Raw genomic sequence first — 19,575 nt, forward strand, 5'->3', positions numbered from 1 at the left:
AATCTCAGCAAGTATGTATGGTAAACTTATTATGTATCTTTGTACTTAATCTATAAACAATATTTGCACAGCACTCTTTGCCAGAACTGGAGTCACTGCAAAGTATTATGGCTGATAAAAGTGTGTGTGTGTATGGTTTCTTTCTTTCTTTTTTCTTTTTTTAATATTTGTTTATTTATTTTTGGCCGCACTGAGTCTTTGTTGCTGCTCAGAGGCTTTCTCTAGCTGTGTCAAGCAGGGGCTACTCTCTGGACTCTAGTTGTGGTGAGCAGGCTTCTCGTTGTCGTGGCTTCTCTTGTTGAAGAGCACAGGCTCTGGGAGCATGGGCTTCAGTAGTTGCCCTGCACAGGCTTAGTTGCCTCTTGGCATGTGGAATCCCCTCAGACCAGAGGTGGAGCCTGAATGCCCCTCATTGGCAGGTGGACTGTCAACCACTGGACTCCAGGGAAGCCACGTGTATGTGGTTTCTGATTTCTCCAAACTTCTCTGTACTATCTCTCCGCTATAAGACCTCAAACATCTGTCTAAGGTGGCTATGGTGGGAGTTGGAACTAGGACTTAGGAGGCACAGTGTGAACAGAATCGCCACTCTCTTTTTGTGACTAAAGCCCCCTGCTTTTGCATTGAATGCATTCTTACCTAGTTTCTTCTTTCCCAGAGAAACAGAAAGCTCTGAATCTTTATTTGGGCAAAAGTTGAATTCCCTAAAGAGGTAACAGCTGGGAAATAATATGGAGAACCTAGGGAATAGGAAGAATCTGAATGATGAGGCTTGGGTTTTAATCTTACCATGGTGGGGGCCAGGTTTCTCTGTGCTTTCAGGGAAAAAGCATTTTTAGCTCCTGTTCTGTCTTCTTATGGCAGCACCAACTTTAACACTGGCTACTGCTACTGCTCCGAGAAGGCAATGGCTCCCCACTCCAGTACCCTTGCCTGGAAAATCCCATGGGCAGAGGAACCTGGTGGGCTGCAGTCCATGGGGTCGCTGAGTCGGACACGACTGAGCAATGTCACTTTCACTTTTCACTTTCATGCATTGGAGAAGGAAATGGCAACTCACTCCAGTGTTCTTTCCTGGAGAATCCCAGGGATGGGGGAGCCTGGTGGGCTGCCGTCTATGGGGTCACACAGAGTTGGACACGACTAAAGCGAGTTAGCAGCACTGCTACTGCTAGAAGGAAACATCAACAGGGGTTCTTGCTTAGCCATAGAAGGACTGATGACAGGAGATGGCATTCCTACTTTCTAGCACAGTGCCTCGAACCTACAAAGCAATCAATCTTTGATCAAGAAATTTGTGCTTCAGAGCAGAAAGCAGAATTCTAGCAGCTGGGAATGCTCCCCACTCATAAGTTTAAAATCAGCATGGAGCTTACAGAGTTTCTTTAGTTTAATATTTCAGCGCTCTCCGGCCAGTGATCCTTGGAAACACATCTATAGTTAAAGCAAAGTTGGATTTATTATTTGTTGCACCAAGGCAGAACATGCATCATGTGAAATTAAAGAGTACCTCAGTAAGAAGATGTAAGGATCTACAGAATTTGGGCTTGTGTCAGTGATTTTGAGGAAGGTTCAGAGAAACAGGGCTTTACTCTGAATCAGACGATGTCAGGACAAGGGAATAACTCTACGACTGAGTACATTAATGAATCTTATCTAGAAGAATGGAGTAAGGCTAGAGCTATAATTGATAAAATAGTAGCAGTCGCCCAAATTGGTTGGAAAAGACAGATGTTTAGTATGTTTATGGTTTGCACAGTAACAGTGTTTCTGTCTGTGCTTAGACAAGTGGTCTTGTTTTTTGTCTCCCCTCATCACAGTCATAGAGTGACCTTGTGTGATGCTGGTGTTCTAAGAAATTGATTATGCTCAATAGGAAAGTATCATGGCATAGCTTCAACTGACAGGCCAGCTCCTAACAGCATTGAGGCTTAGTTATACTAATAACTAGTCAGACCAGTTTCCTGATCCAGAGGTTTCTTCTCTTAGTGCCCCTTCCCAACAATTGAGTCAGAGGAGAAGTTAGTCCATGGGATGTTAATACATTATATTCAGATTTCTTTTCTTTTTGCTATTACTGAGATTCTGCTGAGTCGGAAAACGGGCTGTAGTTGGACGAGGGTTAATCTCTCCTCATACTCCTGTTGTAGGATAAGTTATTGAATCATATGCTATGACAATGACTGTGTAGTAACATTTAGTACTCTGGACAGGGTACAGTGAACAACTGCAAACAAAGGCAGTTACCAGAAACAAAATGCTTATTCACATTCGTTGTAAGTCTGGAAGTCAGAGGCCCAGATTGCAAAACCCTGGCAGTGAAAACAAAGCCCAGAAAACCCAGCTGACTCTGTTTTACGTTTTATCTTTTAGCCATGTTCTACTACCCTGAAGGGTACCAATGCAGGAATAAGTATTGCTGAACACAAACTCGCCTGTGGCTAGCTATGAGGAAATCAAGGCCTGTATGACTGTCCATAAAAACTCTGGCTGATGTATTCAAATTTAATTGGTTGAGCTTCTAAAGTAGAAGTTCGGTCATTTATAATGTCTGCTAAGGTCATGGGAAATGCCGGGCTGAGTGAATCACAAACTGGAATCAAGATTGTTCAGAGAAATATCAGTAACCCCAGATATCACCCTAATGGCAGAAACTGAAGAGGAACTAAAGAGCTTCTTGATGAAGGTTAAAGAGAAAAGTAAAAAAGCTGGCTTGCTTACAACTCAACATTCAAAAAATGAAGATCATGGCATCTGGTCCCATCACTTTATGGCAAGTAAATGGAGAAACAATGTAAACAGTGACAGCTTTTCATTTTCTTGGGCTCCAAAATCACTGTGGACAGTGACTATAGCCATGAAATTAAATGACGCTTGCTGCTTGGAAGAAAAGCTATGACCAACCTAGATAGCATAGTAAAAGGCAGAGACATCACTTTGACGAAAAAAGGTCCATCTAGTCAAAGCTATGGTTTTTCTAGTAGTCACGTATGGATGTGAGAGTTGGACCATAAAGAAGGCTGAATGCTGAAGAATTGATGCTTTTGAATTGTGATACTGGAGAAGACTCCTGAGTTCCTTGGACAGCAAGGAGATCCAACCAGCCAATCCTAAAGGAAATCAGTCCTGAATATTCATTAAAAGGACTGATACTGAAGCTGAAGCTCTAATACTTTGGCCAACTGATGTGAAAAGCTGATTCATTGGAAAAGATGCTGGGAATGATTGAGGGCAGGAGGAGAAGGGGGCAACAGAGGGTGAGATGGTTGGATGGCATCACTGACTCAATGGATATGAGTCTGCACAAACTCCGAGAGACAGTGAAGGACAGGGAAGCACGGCGTGCTGCAGTTCATACGGTTGCAAAGAGTTGGACACGACTTTTCAGTTGCCAAGTCTTAATAACAAAGTCAGAGAAAAATGTTTGCAGCATCTTTTTCAGTTGTGTTAATTTTGTTGTGGGAATTTCATTCACTGAGGACATACACAGAGAAAGTCAGCTTTCCCTCCTGGGAGTTCTCCCAAGTTGTCTGTGAGTCTCTGCTTGCCTCATTTGCTTGGTTTCTGGGTATCTTTCTCAGGGAAATATGAGCCACTGGAGGACTGATCATTTTAAGCATTCAAAAACCTCTAACTATTAGATTCAATATACAGGGTAAGTTAGTAGGAGTGTATAAGCCTGACATTCATGTAAGAAGCAGTACTCTAGTAGGGGTACAGACTATACTGGGAGTACAAGTGTTATTAAGTGTATTGGGAGCAAGTCAGTAGTTTGTCCCTCACGATGGGCAGATTTCTTGGTTAAGTAAAATAGGTTTCTGCAAAGTGGGCTCCAGTATTTCTGAAGAGAACAAACTGACTATTGGCACAAGGATAGCCCCAATATTAATTGCCATTCCTGAAGAGCTAGGTTTTTCTAATAAGGTTGTAATACCCTCAGAGAAGCCCGACAGATTACAGTACCTGGGGTCGCAAAGAGCTGGACATGACTGAATGATCTTCACCCTCAGAGAAACATTTTGTTGAGGTGTGGATCAAGGTCTGATTTTTACAAGATTGAAGTTTGGGATTAATTACATGAGAAAAGCTTAAGAACCAGAAGGGGCCTATAGAAGAAAATCTACACTATGAAGTGCTTAGAAGTGCAGCTACTGAAGTTTGTCAATAGCCAGTTTAATTAAGAGCATAGCTATGGTTTGAGAAATATATACAGGTATTGCTTTTCTTAAGCAGCAGAAAAGTACAGGGAGTCAAAAGTAAAAAGATGCAGGTAATGTAGATCATACTGAGAAATCACTTTGTTAGTTGTCAAAGTACAATAATAGGCAAGATTAGTGGTAGGGTGAAGGATGCTGAAGAATCAGAAAATTAATCTTGTTTTGTTGTCATGGGCACAAGCTGTCCACTTCTGTAATCAGCAGCTTCTGGAGAATTCCCAAGAATCTTCAGTTTGAGGTCTTCTAATGGAATGGACATCCTGTAGTCAGGAAAAAATGATGCTTATATTTTTGGCTGGGAGACATGGACCCAAGATCAATGCCTTGGAATTTCACTGCTGGTCCACTTGTCAGCAGTACCTGATAAGGTCTTTCCCATTGAGGTTCAAGGGAAGTTTTCTTCTGATATTTTTTCAGAAAGATCAAATTTCCAGGTTTCAGATCATGCAAAAGTTACTTAGGTGGATGCTTTGGAAATGCAGATTCTACCTATTGTTGATACAGCAGGAATTATTATGTGGGCCCCTGGAGCAATTTGTCATATCAGATTGTAGCAAGGTAGGATTTAGTATTGAAAGTGGTTCCTAAATACAGGAGGCAGCCTATCGTTAATTCAGAAGGAGACACATGTATCCCAGAGAGGTTCCTGTTATTGCTATGAAGGTAAATAGAAGTTCTTTGGGATTTGGAAGTTTGAAGATTTCTGAGAGATTTGATAATTAGTTTTATAATTCCACTAGTTCTCTTTATTTTTCCTGACATTCGTGGATGATAAGGACAGTGGGGTTTCTAGGTAAATGGAAAAGTTTTACAGAATTAGTTGATAACAGATTCAATGAAATATGTGATCCTGTTACTGGAGAGGTTTCTCAAGTCAAAATATAAAATAAAGCAATTTTTTCCCTATCATTAAAGCCATAGCTCTCTAGCAAGAAAAAGCCCGAACCCACCATAAGAAGAATTGTACTTATATGTACTCAAAGTTCATTTAGAGGTGTTCCAAGGAGTCCTGAGGCTTTGGGCCTCCATATTCTATCTTTATAGCTTTCCCCGGATTGTGTCATTGGCAGATAGGACCTTCATTCTTGGCAAAGCCCCTAAATTATGCCACCACTGTCGGTTGTGCCCTGCCCCTTTCCCTCCTGTTACAATACCGTGAAGAATTTTTGCTGGACTTCACTTTAATTGTGTCTGTCTCCTTAGATAATAACAAGGGATCTCAAGATTCTTTAATTGGCCATTCATTTTATAAGCGTTCTCAAGGGATAGGGAAATCTTTGTTTTTTTTAAGCATTTAAAAATCATTGACTAACCCCCAAACATATATATTATCAGTATAAATATTTCTACTTTATTTTTAATTAGCTGTAGGTCTGGGCAAAGGCAATTACTGGACTTACAGAAGACCTGGGATGGCATTGCCAGCCACGTATAAGGTAAGAGACTTTGGCCAAATTATTCTTCTCAGCCTTAGATTTTTCAAATGCAAAATGATTATAACACTTGTCTCACAAATCTGTAAGCATTTACTGTTACTATTCAGTAGTCAACAAATAATACCTACCACTACCCCTTCACATGTAATCTCCCGTAATTATTACAACCATCCTATACAAGGGCCTATTACCCTCATGAGAAACGCTGGGCTGGAAGAAGCACAAGCTGGAATCAAGACTGCCAGGAGAAATATCAATAACCTCAGCTATGCAGATGACACCACCCTTATGGCAGAAAGTGAAGAGGAACTAAAAAGCCTCCTGATGAAAATGAAAGAGGAGAGTGAAAAAATTGGCTTAACACTCAACATTCAGAAAACGAAGATCATGGCATCTGGTCCCATCACTTCATGGGACATAGATGGGGAAACAGTGGAAACTTTCAGACTTTATTTTTTGGAACTCCAAAATCACTGCAGATGGTGATTGCAGCCATGAAATTAAGACACTTACTCCTTGGAAGGAAGGTTATGACCAACCTAGATAGTATTTTGAAAAGCAGAGATATTACTTTGCCAACAAAGGTCCGTCCAGCCAAGGCTATGGTTTTTCCAGTGGTCATGTATGGATGTGAAAGTTGGACTGTGAAGAAGGCTGAGCGCCGAAGAATTGATGCTTTTGAACTGTGGTATTGGAGAAGGCTCTTGAGAGTCCCTTGGACTGCAAGGAGATCCAACCAGCCCTTCCTAAAGGAGATCAGTCCTGGGTGTTCTTTGGAAGGAATGATGCTAAAGCTGAAACTCCAGTACTTTGGCCACCTCATGAGAAGAGTTGACTCATTGGAAAAGAGTCTGATGCTGGGAGGGATTGGGGGCAGGAGGAGAAGGGGACAACAGAGGATGAGATGGCTGGATGGCATCACTGACTCGATGGACGTGAATCTGAGTGAACTCCGGGAGTTGGTGATGGACAGGGAGGCCTGGCGTGCTGTGATTCATGGGGTCACAAAGAGTCGGACACGACTGAGCGACTGAAATGAACTGAACTGAACTGACCCTCATTTCAAAGAGGGTTGGTCTCACTGCTGCTAGAGGCCATGTTAGGATTCAAGCTCCCATCTTTCTGATACCAGAGTCCAGTTCTTACTTAACCCCTCTACTGCCTCTGACACTTTTCCGCTGTTGGGTTCAAGTGCCCATAATACATTGAAAACTTTGAAAAATTTATAATTTGCAGGTTTGATTATTTTTGGTTTGTCCCAGAGTCTGATTGCCCCTCGGGGCAGGGGAAAATTGAGTTTTGGCCCGGCCCAGCCGAGGACTAGATTCTTCCCTATTGCGACAGGAGCCCTGTCTGGGTTTATTGTGAGTTTACAGTACTGTGAGCAAGCCCCCAGCCCGTGACGGTGACTAGGCGTCGGCTTAGCCATCCCGCAGGTCAGCGCCGCGGGCCTTCCCGCCGGCCCCTTCGGGGCGTCCTTAGCAACGCGCGCTTTCTCCCTGCCCCGCCCCGTCCGCCCAACACCCGGCCCCGCGGAAGGCGTCGGCCGTCTTTGCGCCTGCGCGCAGCCAAAACCGCCAGTCGTCTCTTTCCCCTCCTTTCCCTCTCCCCTCCCCGCTCCTCCTCCTCCTCCTCCACCTCATAGAGCGAGGCGCCAATATGGAGCCTGAGGACCTACCGTGGCCCGGCGAGCTCGAGGAGGAGGAGGAGGAGGAGGGGGCGGAGAACTTGGACGAGGACGAGGTGGTGATGGTGGAGGAGATGGAGGAAGAGGAGAGACGGGAGCCGGAGGCGGATTTTAACTACGAGAGCCAGCGTCGGGAGAGTACGGACGACGAGGACGACGAGGAGGCCAAAGCCTGGCTGCAAGCGCAACCCGGCGCCGCTTTGCCTCAGGCGTCTCTCCCGAGGCACCGCTATTCGGAGAGCGAGCTGACCAGCCCCGGGAAGGTGAGCTGGGCCGGGGAGAGGTATGGGCCGCCGTCGGGCAGGGTAACGGGTGGTCCCTGAGCGCTTTGCCTGTTCCCTGCCGTCTGCCTCCTGCTCGCCGCCCGTCACGGTGCCTGACAACAGTACGTGTGCTTTTAATGGCTTGTAGGGGCCTTGTCGCTTCCTGGGCCCCGACTCTTGCCGAGTACTCCAGGTCTCCCGTCCTTTCAGGCAAAGATCTCTCTTGTTACCCCGCCCCAGGCCCCGGGCTTTTTGAATTACACCAGGTGTTCAGAGGAGTCAGTGTTGTGGTTTAAGAAACGCTGTTGGGAGGAGGTGGGGCTTATCCCCTGAGGGAGAGGAAAAGAGCGATGTAGGAAAGGAGAGAATGGTTGCCCAGGGACTCTCTTGTTGGGGAGACAGATTATCTGCCTGAAGGGCGGGACTCCGCTTGAGAGAACAGTGTGGATTCTGCACGACATTTAGTTCAATCGCTCAGTCGTGTCCGACTCTTTGCGACCCCCTGGATTGCTGCACGCTTGCCTGTCCATCATCAACTCCCGGAGCTTGCTCAAACTCATGTCCATTGAGTCAGTGATGCCATCCAACCATCTCATCCTCTGTCGCCCCCTTCTCCTGCATTCAGTCTTTCCCCAGCATCAGGGTCTTTTCTAAGGAGTCAGTACTTCGCATCTGGTGGCCCAAGTATTGGAGCTTCAGCATCAGTCCTTCCAATGAATATTCAGGACTGATTTCTTTTAGGATTGACTGGTTTGATCATCTTGCAGTCCAAGGGACTCTCAAGGGTCTTCTTCAACACCACAGTTTAAAAGCGTCAATCCTTCGGCCCTCAGCTTTCTTTATAGCCCAACTCTCACATCCATACATGACTCCTGGAAAAATCATAGCTTTGACTAGATGGACCTTTTTTCGTCAAAGTGATGTCTGCCTTTTACTATGCTGTCTAGGTTGGTCATAGCTTTTCTTCCAAGGAGCAAACGTCTTTTAATTTCATGGTTGCAGTCACCATCTGCAGTGATTTTGAAACCCAAGAAGATAAAGTCTGTCACTGTTTTCATTGTTTCCCCATTCAGTAAGTTACCTGAATAGTAATCTCTAGTGGCTTCTGGCCAATTGTGCTTCTTCAGCTTCTTTGTAGCCTTAAAGGGGTCCCTAGCAGGTATGAGGGGCTTAGAGATACAGCAGGTTTATTAGGCTGCAGCTCCCAACAGTCTGGAAAACTGGAAAGAGCTGATTTTTTGGCTGGCTCCTGAAGGTCATTTTGAAAATAACTGCATTTAATTGATTATTTTTCAGGGAGAAAGGAAAGGTATACAATTCGGATATCTAGTCATCAGACATTAAGTTTCTATTCTGTTTCTATTCTGTGAGAGGAACCTTGTGGGGACAAAAAGAAGTCTAGGGTTTATTGTTCAAGACTGCTCCTTAGATAAGGTGTCAGCTGGGTAGAGTGAAACAAGGTGCAACAATTGCAAAGACAGAGAAAAGACTGTATAGACCTGTGCTGTTCAATACAGTAGTCATAGCAATGTCTGACTCTTTACATGTTAATTTGTTAAAATGAAATTAAAAATTCAGTGCCTCTGTTATACCAACCACTTTTCAAGTGCTCGGTAGCCACGCTTGATTAGTGGCTGTGTAATTGGACAATGCAGATGTAGAATAATTTCATCATTACAGAAAGTTCTACCGGACATTATTGCTATAGGCTGTTGATCATTAAAGAATAATAGTTGTTTTGCTTGGTAAATATTCCTGTCGGTCCTCAGTTCATTGAGCATGTTGAGCATTCATCATGGGCCACACATTATGCTTTATGCTGTGGAATCTTGATGAATGGAAATATTTGTTGTTTCTTTTTTTCTAGTGTAGGCACTTTAAAGAGGGAGGCAGACAAAATTCAGTTGGTCGAAGAAAGAAAAGTAAAAATGGTATGTCCTACCGTGCTTTGAAAACATTTAGTAAGGGAATCTGTTTTATCAGTGAAGTTGGGGAAAGCTTCCCTGAGGAAGTTATGACAAGCTGAGATCTGAAGACAGATCACAGTTAACTAGTTAAAGGGAAAAGAAGCTTTCCCGCTGAGGGAAATGCACGTGGAAAGGGACTGTAGGTAGGAGAGAATGGCGTTTTCAAGGAACCAGGAGCCAATAAGGGTTGATTACAGACTTCAAGGCTTTCTATTCCATGTCAGGGATTTGGAAGCTTTATCCATGGAAGTCATTGAAATGTTTTTAAACAAAGAAATATAGGATAAGATTTGTGTTTCAGAAAGATCACTTTATAGCAGAGTAGAGAACAGCCTTGATAACTGGGTGGGGTGGGGAGCAGCAATAATAAGGATGTTAATTAATTAGGTCATTGCAGTACTGCTGGGAACTGATGATATTTTGGAAGAGGGACATGGTGGATACAGAAAAGTAGACTGATTCAAGAGGTATTTAAGAAGTAAAATAATCACAGTGGTACACTAATTTTACATTAGTATTACATTAATAATGGATTAGATGTGGAACACAAGGGCAAGGAGGTGTCAGGTTATTGGATAAATGGTTGTGCCAAATATTGAAAAATGGCCAAGTTTATGGTAGAAGTGGTGGCCATGGGGTAGGGTGATGAGATGGTTAGGATGGGTGTTAAGATTATGGGTTTGGCTTTGGAGATCAGAGGAGGGATCTGGGCTAGACATTTCAAATTGTAAGTTATCTATATACATATGGACCAGAACTAAAGCTACATTTGTGGATGAGATCTCCTAACTTTAATTTTGTTCTATGACTTCTTGTTTGAATAACTGTTAATATTTAAATTTAATATTCCTTGAAGATTTTAATTAAGCCCCTTTACCTCTTTACAGCCAATGTGACAAGATTATTCTTTTGTTTAACAGTGATCTATCTGTGTAATAGAAGATACTGCTTTTTAGAGCCCGAGTATTTTTTCTGTAGAGGGTTTTTTCCTTTTTGAGAGAAATCAGATATTCTCTTGTTTACCTTGGAGGGTTTATGAAGGTGTGGGTGATGTGCTGTATTAAAGGTAGTTTTAAAATGATATAAAATGTATTAAGATAATTTTTTTGCTCACTAATATATTAAGATTTATTTACTAATATATTAAGATTTACTGGCATAAATTGGAAAAATGTTTAAAGGAGAGATTTATATGTTTCTTGCTAGAAATTTATGAACTATAAGTTTTTGAAGATGAGTTTGTGGTGTAGTATTTAATTCAGTGTCTTCAAAGGATGGGGCTTCCCAGGTGATTCAGTAGTAAAGAATCCACCTGCCAAGCAGGAGATGTGGGTTCCGTCCTTGGATTGGGACGATCCCGTGAAGAAGGAAATGGCAACCCACTCCAGTATTCTTGCTTGGGAAATTCCATGGACGAGGAGCCTGGTAGGCTACAGTCCACAGGGTTGCAAAGAATCAGACATGATATAGTGACTAAACAGTAGCAGCGTTCAGAGGAAGAGGCCAAATGATGGGAGACATTAATTTCATTCAGGATAGCCTCAAGTTAAATGACAAAATTGTAATATTTGACTCACTCTCATATGTCTCTGACAATAAGGATGTTCTAGTGGTGATTTGTAAAGTTTGCAAGTCCAGTTAATGACGCTGAGCTAAGGTATGGAACTGTTTTAAGTTCAGTACAAAATGTGACCTGCCTTACAACCAAGTCTTAAAAAAAATATTAATTTATTTTTAGCTGAGCTGGGTCTTTGTTGCTGTGGGAGGGCTTTCTCTAGCTGCGGTGAGTGAGGGCTAATCTTCATTGTGCCGTCTTATCGCAGTGGCTTTTCTTACTGTGGAGCACAGGCTCAGAGTTGGGGGGCTTCAGCAGTTGTGATGCGCTCAGCATATGGGATCTTCCGGGACCAGGAATTGAACCCATGTACCTGGCATTGGCAGGTGGATTCTTAACCACTGGACCACCAGGGAAGTCCCACAACCAAGTCTTTTTAAGATTTCGGGGAAGTGAGTGATTCAGAGCCTTTACTTTGTTGGTCTTATGCCAGTCCTGACCATTCAACATGAACCGTCTCTGCTTTGTAATTCCTACAAATTTCTGAACTGTGCTAGGGAAAATAATTCAATTCTGTGAATTGGTATCATAGAAGTTCTTGGTCCTCAGCTTTTTTTGTTTTTAGTTTTATCATTTATTTACAATAGTCTTTTCTTCCAACTATATTGATATATAATTGACATGAAGCACTTACAAGTTTAAGGTACATAGCATGATTTGACTTACATACATCATAAAATAATTATCACAAGTCGTCATCTCGTATGGCTTAGAAACATAAAGAAATAGAAAATAATTTTTTCCTGGTGATGAGAACTCAGGGTTTACTGTTAGCAGTGTTCATACAGAGTGTACAGCAGCGTTGTTTGTCATGTTGTGCATTATATACCTAGTACTTATTTATCTTATTGTTGGAAGTTTGCACCTTTTGACCACTTGGTCTCCAACTTTTAACTGGATCATCAAGAGATCTTGGAAACATTTTTCTGTTTGCTTTTTCAGATTCTTCTGCATTTTCATCCTCTTGCCTTCATCTAGTGTTCAGCATTCTCCTATCAGCAGGTTATCATTTCTTAGGAGAGACGCTTAGGCCTGAACTCCTTCACCTTCCTAGTCCTCAACTCCAAATTTATCTACAGTGTACCACTCTTAGTCTTTTTTTTTTTTTGCCTATTAGTACAGATTTTGTTCTTAGTATTAAAACTTTCTTGTGCTTGGGGATGAAAGCTGTCAGTTATAGTGTGTTTCTCTCTTAAGGAAGTGCTGTATTTTATTTTTAGATATTTGATAAATGATAATAGTTTTAAGTTAAATTGTTTTCTTGAAATTTTTTGGTCAAATTTGAAATCAGAATTATGATGTTTTTATGTGAGGTACTGGGAAGATTTTTTAATGTCTTGGAACAGTTTAAATTATACAAGACTTTCTTGCATGTTGGAAAAATAATTTGTGAAGATACTGTGCCTGTGGATTCCTTTCAGGGTTGTAATTTGTATAGACTGTCTCACTTTTTTTGGGTTGAAACTGTTAGTTGCTCATTTGTGTCTGGCTCTTTGCGGCTCCAGGCTCCTCTGTCCCTGGGATTGCTATTCCCTTCTCCAGGGGATCTTCCTGACCCAGGGATCGAACCTGGGTCTCTGGCATTGTAAGCAGATTCATTAACATATTACCTACTGGGTAAACCCCCTTTTTGGGGGGGCAGTTAATTTTGCTAATTTATGATTTTTCTGGAAAATCATTTCAATAAGGATTTTTAGTTAATTATAATGAAGTGTGTTACATAGTATTCTTTATTTTTTCCATTGCATTTGTGATTATTTCCATTTCTCATTCCTAATTTTATATATTTTATTTTCCTCTTGATCTGAATAACTATGGATATGTTTTGTTAATTTTTTTCATCCAAAGAAACTGCTCTTATATTTAAGTTTAATTCTATTGACTTTTTCACCATTTAGTTTGTTAATTTCAGCTCTCATCTTTTACTGTTTCCCTAGGTTTATTTTGATTTATTTAATTTTACTTCATGTGCTGAATGCTCAACCGGCTTATTTAAAAACATTTTAAATAGTTTTGTTGTGACATAATTTAAATACTGTGCAATTTACCCTGTATTTTATTGCACAGTTCAGTGGTTTTCAGTATGTTAAAAGATATGTGTAGCCACCACCACAATTTTAGAACAATTTTTTCACGACCTCAAAAAGAAACCCTATACACTTTAGCTACAACCCCTCTTGCTTCCATTCCTCTAAGCAACTGTTAATCTACTTTCCCCTTCTGTAGAGTTGCCTGTTCTGGTCATTTAATATAAATGGAATCATGTAATATATGGTACATGCCACACGGATTCCTGGATCTTAGTTCCCCCACCAGGGTTCGAACCCTGGCAGTGAAAGCATTGAGTCCTAGCCAGTGGACCACCAAGGAATTCCAATATGTGGTCTTTTATGACTGGCTTCTTTCACTTAGCATAATGTTTTTAGGAATCCATGTAAATAACATCAATTTTTCTTTTTATGACTTAATAGCATTCCATTGTATGGATATACTACTTTTGTTGATCCATATCAGTTGATGGACATCTGAGTTGTTTTCTGCCTGTTGTCTATCTCAAAATAGTTGAAAATTCTCTTTGTGATTTCTTTTTTCTTTTCATTGGTTGTTTAGGAGTCTGTTGCTTAATTTCCATGTTTGTGAATTTCCTTAACTTCTTTCTGTTACAGATTTCTAATTTCATTCCATTTTGGCTGGAGAATATACTTTCCATGATTTAAATTTTTTTAAAAATTTGACGCTTGTGTTTATAACTGAATCACTGTGCTGTACAGCAGAAGTTAACACAACATTGTAAATCGCCTGTACGTCAGTAAGATAAATTTTCTAAAAAATTTCAGGCTTGCTTTGTAACCTAACATATTGTCTATCCTGGAGATGTTCCGTGTATGCTGAGAAGAATGTATATTTTGCTGCTCTAGGATGGAATAGTCTGTAATGTAGTTTGCTTATAGTGTGTTCACATCTTATATTTCCTTGTTGATCTTTTCACAGGTGGCTGTCCTTTTTTTTAAAATTGTTAGCATTATGTTTTGGCTGCGCCGGATCTTTGTGGCAGCCCTTAGGCTTTCTCTAGCTGTGGTGAGCAGGGACTACCCTCTGTTGCGGTGCTCAGGCTTCTCACTGTGGCTTCTCCTGTTGCGGCGCGTGGGCTCTAGGAGTGTGGGCTTCAGAAGTTGTGCTGCATGGCCTTAGTGCCTCTCAGCATGTGGTATTTCCCAGACCAAGGATGGAACCTGTGTCCCCTGCATTGGCAGCTGGATTCTTAACCACTGGACCACTAGGGAAGTCCCAGTAGACTTTATTGGGAGCAGTTCTATGGTTAGCAAAAAGTTCAGAATTCCATGTACCTCTTTTCCCTCCCCTGATTTCTCTGTTATTAACATCTTGTATTAGGCTGGCATATTTGTTACAATTGGTAAGCCAATATTGATACATTGCTATTAATTATAAGTGTATGTTTTTATTAGAGTCCACTTTTTTGTACATTCTTTGGATTTTGACAAATGTATAATGACATATATCCACTATTACAGTATCACACAGAATAGTTTCACTGCCTAAAAAAAAAAATTCCTGTGTTTTGCTTATTTGTCCTTTCCCTCCTTCCTCTGGAACCCTGGCACCTGCTGCTGTTTTTATTGTCTTTGTAGTTTGGCATTTTCCAGAAAGTCATGTAGTTAGAGTCATACAATATGTAGCCTTTTGGAATGGCCTCTTTCACTTAGGAATATGTATTTAAGGTTCTTCCATGTCTTTTCATGGTTTGGGGGCTCGTTTCTTTTTTCCTACCTTGATTTCTTTTTCTTTTCTTAAAAATTGTGGTAAAATATATATACTGTAAAATTTACCAGTTTAAGCATTCTAAAAATATGTTTATTTTGGCTGAGCCTCGCACCTTTCAGGATCTTAGTTCCACAACCAGGGATTGAATTTGGGGCCGTGGCAGTGAAAGCACCGAGTCCTGAATACTGGCCCACCAGGGAATTTCCCCATTTTAACCCGTTTTAAGTTTCATTAAGTACATTCACATTGTTTTATAATCTTTACCACCATCTATCTCCAGAACTTTTGCATCTTTACAAACTGAACCTCCAACATCTCTGCCTTATCTGAGTCTGATTCTGATCCTTGCTGTCTCTAACCTGCTTTTGTTTTTGTCTTTTATGTTTTGTAATGTGTGTGTGTGTGGAAAACCAGGCATGTACTGAATGAATATATGATAGGAACTGAAGTAAAGAGCCTTTTAGTGTGAGATTTCGTTAAGTTTATGTGGTTAGAGCTGATTTTGTGTTTGTTTCTCATAGCAGTAGGTGTCAAAGGCTAAAACTTCCTCTGATGACCTTGTTTTTGTTCCCCGTTTTCTTTGGATTTCTCTAAGGACTTCCTAAATAAGATCTGGGTGTGCTGTTCTTTCACTCATATGCCGTATCATCAGGAGCCCCGTTGATACAGTGGTAAGGTATGGGTGGAGGGGAGGTGCTCTGTAGCCCTGTTATTAGGTCTCACTCTTTCCCTAGGCTGTGAGCTCCACTAGGGTTTCGCATTGGTTTCTCCTTAAATGAAATAAGAAAGCTAGGAGAGGGCTTGGAGTTGACTATTTCCCTTTCCCACATCACTTCGTCTCTGTAAAACGCCAGTCTCTGGTGAACTAGTTTCTTTTATGGGCAGGTCTTAAGGACAGAATGCTCTAGGCTTATTTTGAAATGACTACTTTTCCCTCTTCTCCTGCCAGAGCAAGAGGTTTTTCTCTCATCTTAACTCTGAAACCTGGTGCAGTTCCTGGAAGTAAAACTCCAAAAGTGTGGGAGCCCCTCTAAGACTTTCCCTGGAGTTTTTAAATCTCAGAGTTCTCTATCCTGAGCTTCTAATTATTTGTCAGTTACAATTTAGGCTTTCCTTCCCTGTCCTTGGTGGTGTCTGCTCTGGAACTCTGTCCCGTTCGTTGTGATTGTCTGTATCTGTTTGTCCTTCTCTGATTTGGGGGACTGTAGTTTGCCCTTAATTTCAATTCTCTGGTGGATGTAAGAAGAGTTGTTGGTTTTCAATTTGTTTAGGTTTTTTCTTTTTATAGTGATAGGAGTAATGACTTCCTAACTCCTTGCCTGCTGGACCAGAGCTTTGTTTTAGTTGTTTTTCAGGAGACTGTGGTTTTGTTTGTTTTTACCATGCTCCATAGCTTGGCTTCCCTAGTAGCTCAGTTGTTAAAGAATCCGCCTTCAATGCAGGAGACCCTGGTTAAGTTCCTGAGTCAGGAAGATCTGCTGGAGAAGGGATAGGCTACCCACTCCAGTATTCTTGGGCTTCCCTTGTGGCTCAGCTGGTAAAGAATCCACCTGCAATGCTGGAGACCTGGGTTTGATGCCTGGGTAGGGAAGATCCCCTGGAGAAGGGAACAGCTGCCCATTCCAGTATTCTGGTCTGGAGAATTCCATGGACTGTATAGTCCATGGGGTCGCAAAGTGACTTTCACTTTTACTTTCATAGCTTGTGGGATCTTAGTTCCCCCACAAGGGATTGAACCTGTGCCCTTGGCAGTGAAAGCATGGTGTCCTAACCATTGGACCACCAGGGAATTTCCTCAACAGATCATTTTTTAGAGCAATTGTAGGTTCCAAAAAAAAAAACTGGACAGTACAGAGACTTCCCATCTACCTCCTGCTCCCGCACATGCACAGCATCCTCCACTGTCAATATCCCACGTCAGAGTGTAATACATTTGTTATGATGAACCTACATTGACATCCAAAGCCAGAGTTTATATTAGGGCTCACTTTTGGTATTGTACATTCTATGGTTTTTGACAAATGTATAATGGCGTGTATCCACCAATACAGTTTCTCCGTGTCTTTTCATGACTTAGTGGCTCATTTCTTTTTAGTTCTGAATAATATTATTGTCTGAATGAACCACAGTTTATTTTATTCATTCATCTACTAAAGGATATTTTAGTGGGACTTCCCTGATGAGTCAGACTGTAATGAATCTACCTGCAATGCAGAAGACCTGGGTTCAAACCCTGGGTCGGGAAGACCCCCTGGAGAAGGGAATGGCTACCCACTGCAGTATTCTTGCCTGGAAAATTCCATGACAGAGGAGCCTGGTGGGCTGCAGTGTGTGAGGCTGCAGAGAATCAGACACGACTGAGAGACTAACCGTCTTTTCAGTCCATTTGGGTCAGTACCAAGCAGTCGGATGACCAGCTGTATGTGTGCTCAGTGGTGTATTTTGGTTAACAGTCCTTATCAGGTTATGTCTTTTAGAAATATCTTCTCCTAGTCTGTGGCTTGTCTTCTCGTTCTCTTGACATTGTCTTTCATGGAACAAAAATTTTTAATTTTGATGAGTCCAGCTTATCAATTATTTCTTTCAAGGGTTGTGCCTTTGGTGTTGTACCGAAAAAGTGATCACCATAGCCAAGATCGTCTAGGTTTTCTCCTATATTATATTCTTGATGTTTTACAGTTTTTACAGCTTTGTGTTCTCTGTTTACATCTATGATTCATTTTGAGTTAAATTTTGTGAAAGGTGTAAGATCTGTCTCGATTCACTTTTTGCACATGTACATCCAGTTATTCCAGCATCGTTTGATGAAAAGACTGTCTTTGCTCCATTATGTTGCCTTTGTTCCTTTGTCAAGGATCAGTGGTCTTTATTTTGGTCTATTTCTGGACTTTGTTGTGTTACAGTGATCTGTTTCTCTGGCTTTTCACCAATGCCACATTATCTCGATTGCTGTAGCTTTATACTAAGTCTTTAAGTCAGATAGTGTCTGTGTTGTTTTTTTGGCTTTCTTGGGTCTTTTGACTCTCCATATACCCTCTATTTTTAAAGTTTACATTACTTTTTTTTTTCCCCCATTGGTAGGTTGGTTTCTGCTGTACAACAATGCAAATCAGCCATAATTATACGTACATCCCCTCCCTCCCTAGCCTCTCTCCCCACCACTCATCCCATCCCTCCACGTCATCACAGAGCACTAGACTGGGCTCCCTGTGCCGCACAACAACTTCTCAGCACCTATCCAGCTTGCACTGGACAATGTATTTATATTGATGCTGCGTTCTGCATTTGTCCCACTCTCTCCCTCCCCCACGGTGTCCATAAGTCCATTCTCTACATCTTTGTCTTCATTCCTTCCCTGCAAATAGCTTCATCAATATAATTTTTCTAGATTCTGTATATATGCGTTAATTACTATATTTGTTTTTGTCTTTCTGAGTTCACTGTATATAATAACAGGCTCTAGCTTCATCCATCTCATGAGAACTGACTCGAATTCATTCTTCTTGATGACTGAGTAATATTCTGTTGTGTATGTATGTGCCACTTTTTTTTTGTTGATTCCTCTGCTGATGGGCATCCAGCTTGCTTCATGTCCTGGCTCTTGTAAGCGGTGCTGCAGTGAACCAATTGGGGTACATGTGTCTTGAGTTTTAGTTATGGTTTTCTCAGGGCCCAGTAGTGGGATTGCTGGGTCATATGATGATTTATTCCTAGTATTTGAAGTAATCTTTATCCTGTTCTCCATAATGGCTGTATCAGTTTGTATTCCCACCAACAGTATAGAGTTCCCTTTTCTCTACATCCTCTCCAACATTTATTGTTTGTAAATTTTTTGATGATGGCCGTTCTGACTGGCGTGAGGTGATACCTCATTGAAGTTTTGATTTGCATTTCTCTAATAATTAGTGATGTTGAGCATCTTTTCATCTGTTTATTGGCCATCTGTATGTCTTCTTCGGAGAAATATCTGTGCCCATTTTTTGATTGGGCTGTTTTCCTAATATTGAGCTGTACGAGCTGCTTATATATTCTAGATTAATCCTTTGTCAGTTGTTTCATTTGCAGTTTTCTCCTATTTTGAGGGTTGTCTTTTAATCTTATTTATTGTTTCCTTTGTTGTGCAAAAGCTTTTAAGTTTAATTAGGTCTCATTTGTTTTTTTTTATTTCCATTACTCTAGGAGGTGGGTCATAGAGGATCTTGTGGTTTCTGTCAAGGAATATCCTGCCTGTGTTTTCCCCTAAGAGCTTTATACTCTCTGACCTTACATTTAAGTCTAATCCAGTATGTATTTATTTTTGAGTATGATGTTAGGAAGTCTTCTAGTGTCATTCTTTAGCATGTAGCTGTCCAGTTTCCCCAGAACTACTTGCTGAAGAGGGTGTCTTTTCTCCATTGTATATTCTTGCCTCCTTTGTCAAAGACAAGGTGCCCATAGGTGTGTAAATTTATCTCTGGGCTTTCTGTCTTGTTCCATTGATTTGTATTTGTTTTTGTGCTTGTACCATACTTGTGATGACTATAGCTTTGTAGTATAGTCTGAAGTCAGGAAGGTTGATTCCTCCAGCTCTGTTTTTCTTTGTTAAGATTGCTTTGGCTATTCGGGGT

At 41.3% G+C, this 19,575-nt stretch overlaps 1 protein-coding gene across 1 annotated transcript in view; it reads left to right on the top strand.

The window, feature by feature from the left end:
• The first annotated feature begins 7,312 nt into the window (after positions 1-7,312).
• Positions 7,313-19,575, top strand: part of ALMS1 (ALMS1 centrosome and basal body associated protein) — a 189,251-nt gene continuing 176,988 nt past the window's right edge. Inside the window, exon 1 of the mRNA XM_068972319.1 lies at positions 7,313-7,603. Within this exon, the coding sequence (XP_068828420.1) occupies positions 7,313-7,603 (291 nt within the window). The remainder of the gene's footprint in view (positions 7,604-19,575) is intronic.

Source organism: Capricornis sumatraensis, chromosome 1 (genome assembly GCF_032405125.1).
Source record: "Capricornis sumatraensis isolate serow.1 chromosome 1, serow.2, whole genome shotgun sequence".
In the NCBI taxonomy this organism is placed as follows: domain Eukaryota; kingdom Metazoa; phylum Chordata; class Mammalia; order Artiodactyla; family Bovidae; genus Capricornis; species Capricornis sumatraensis.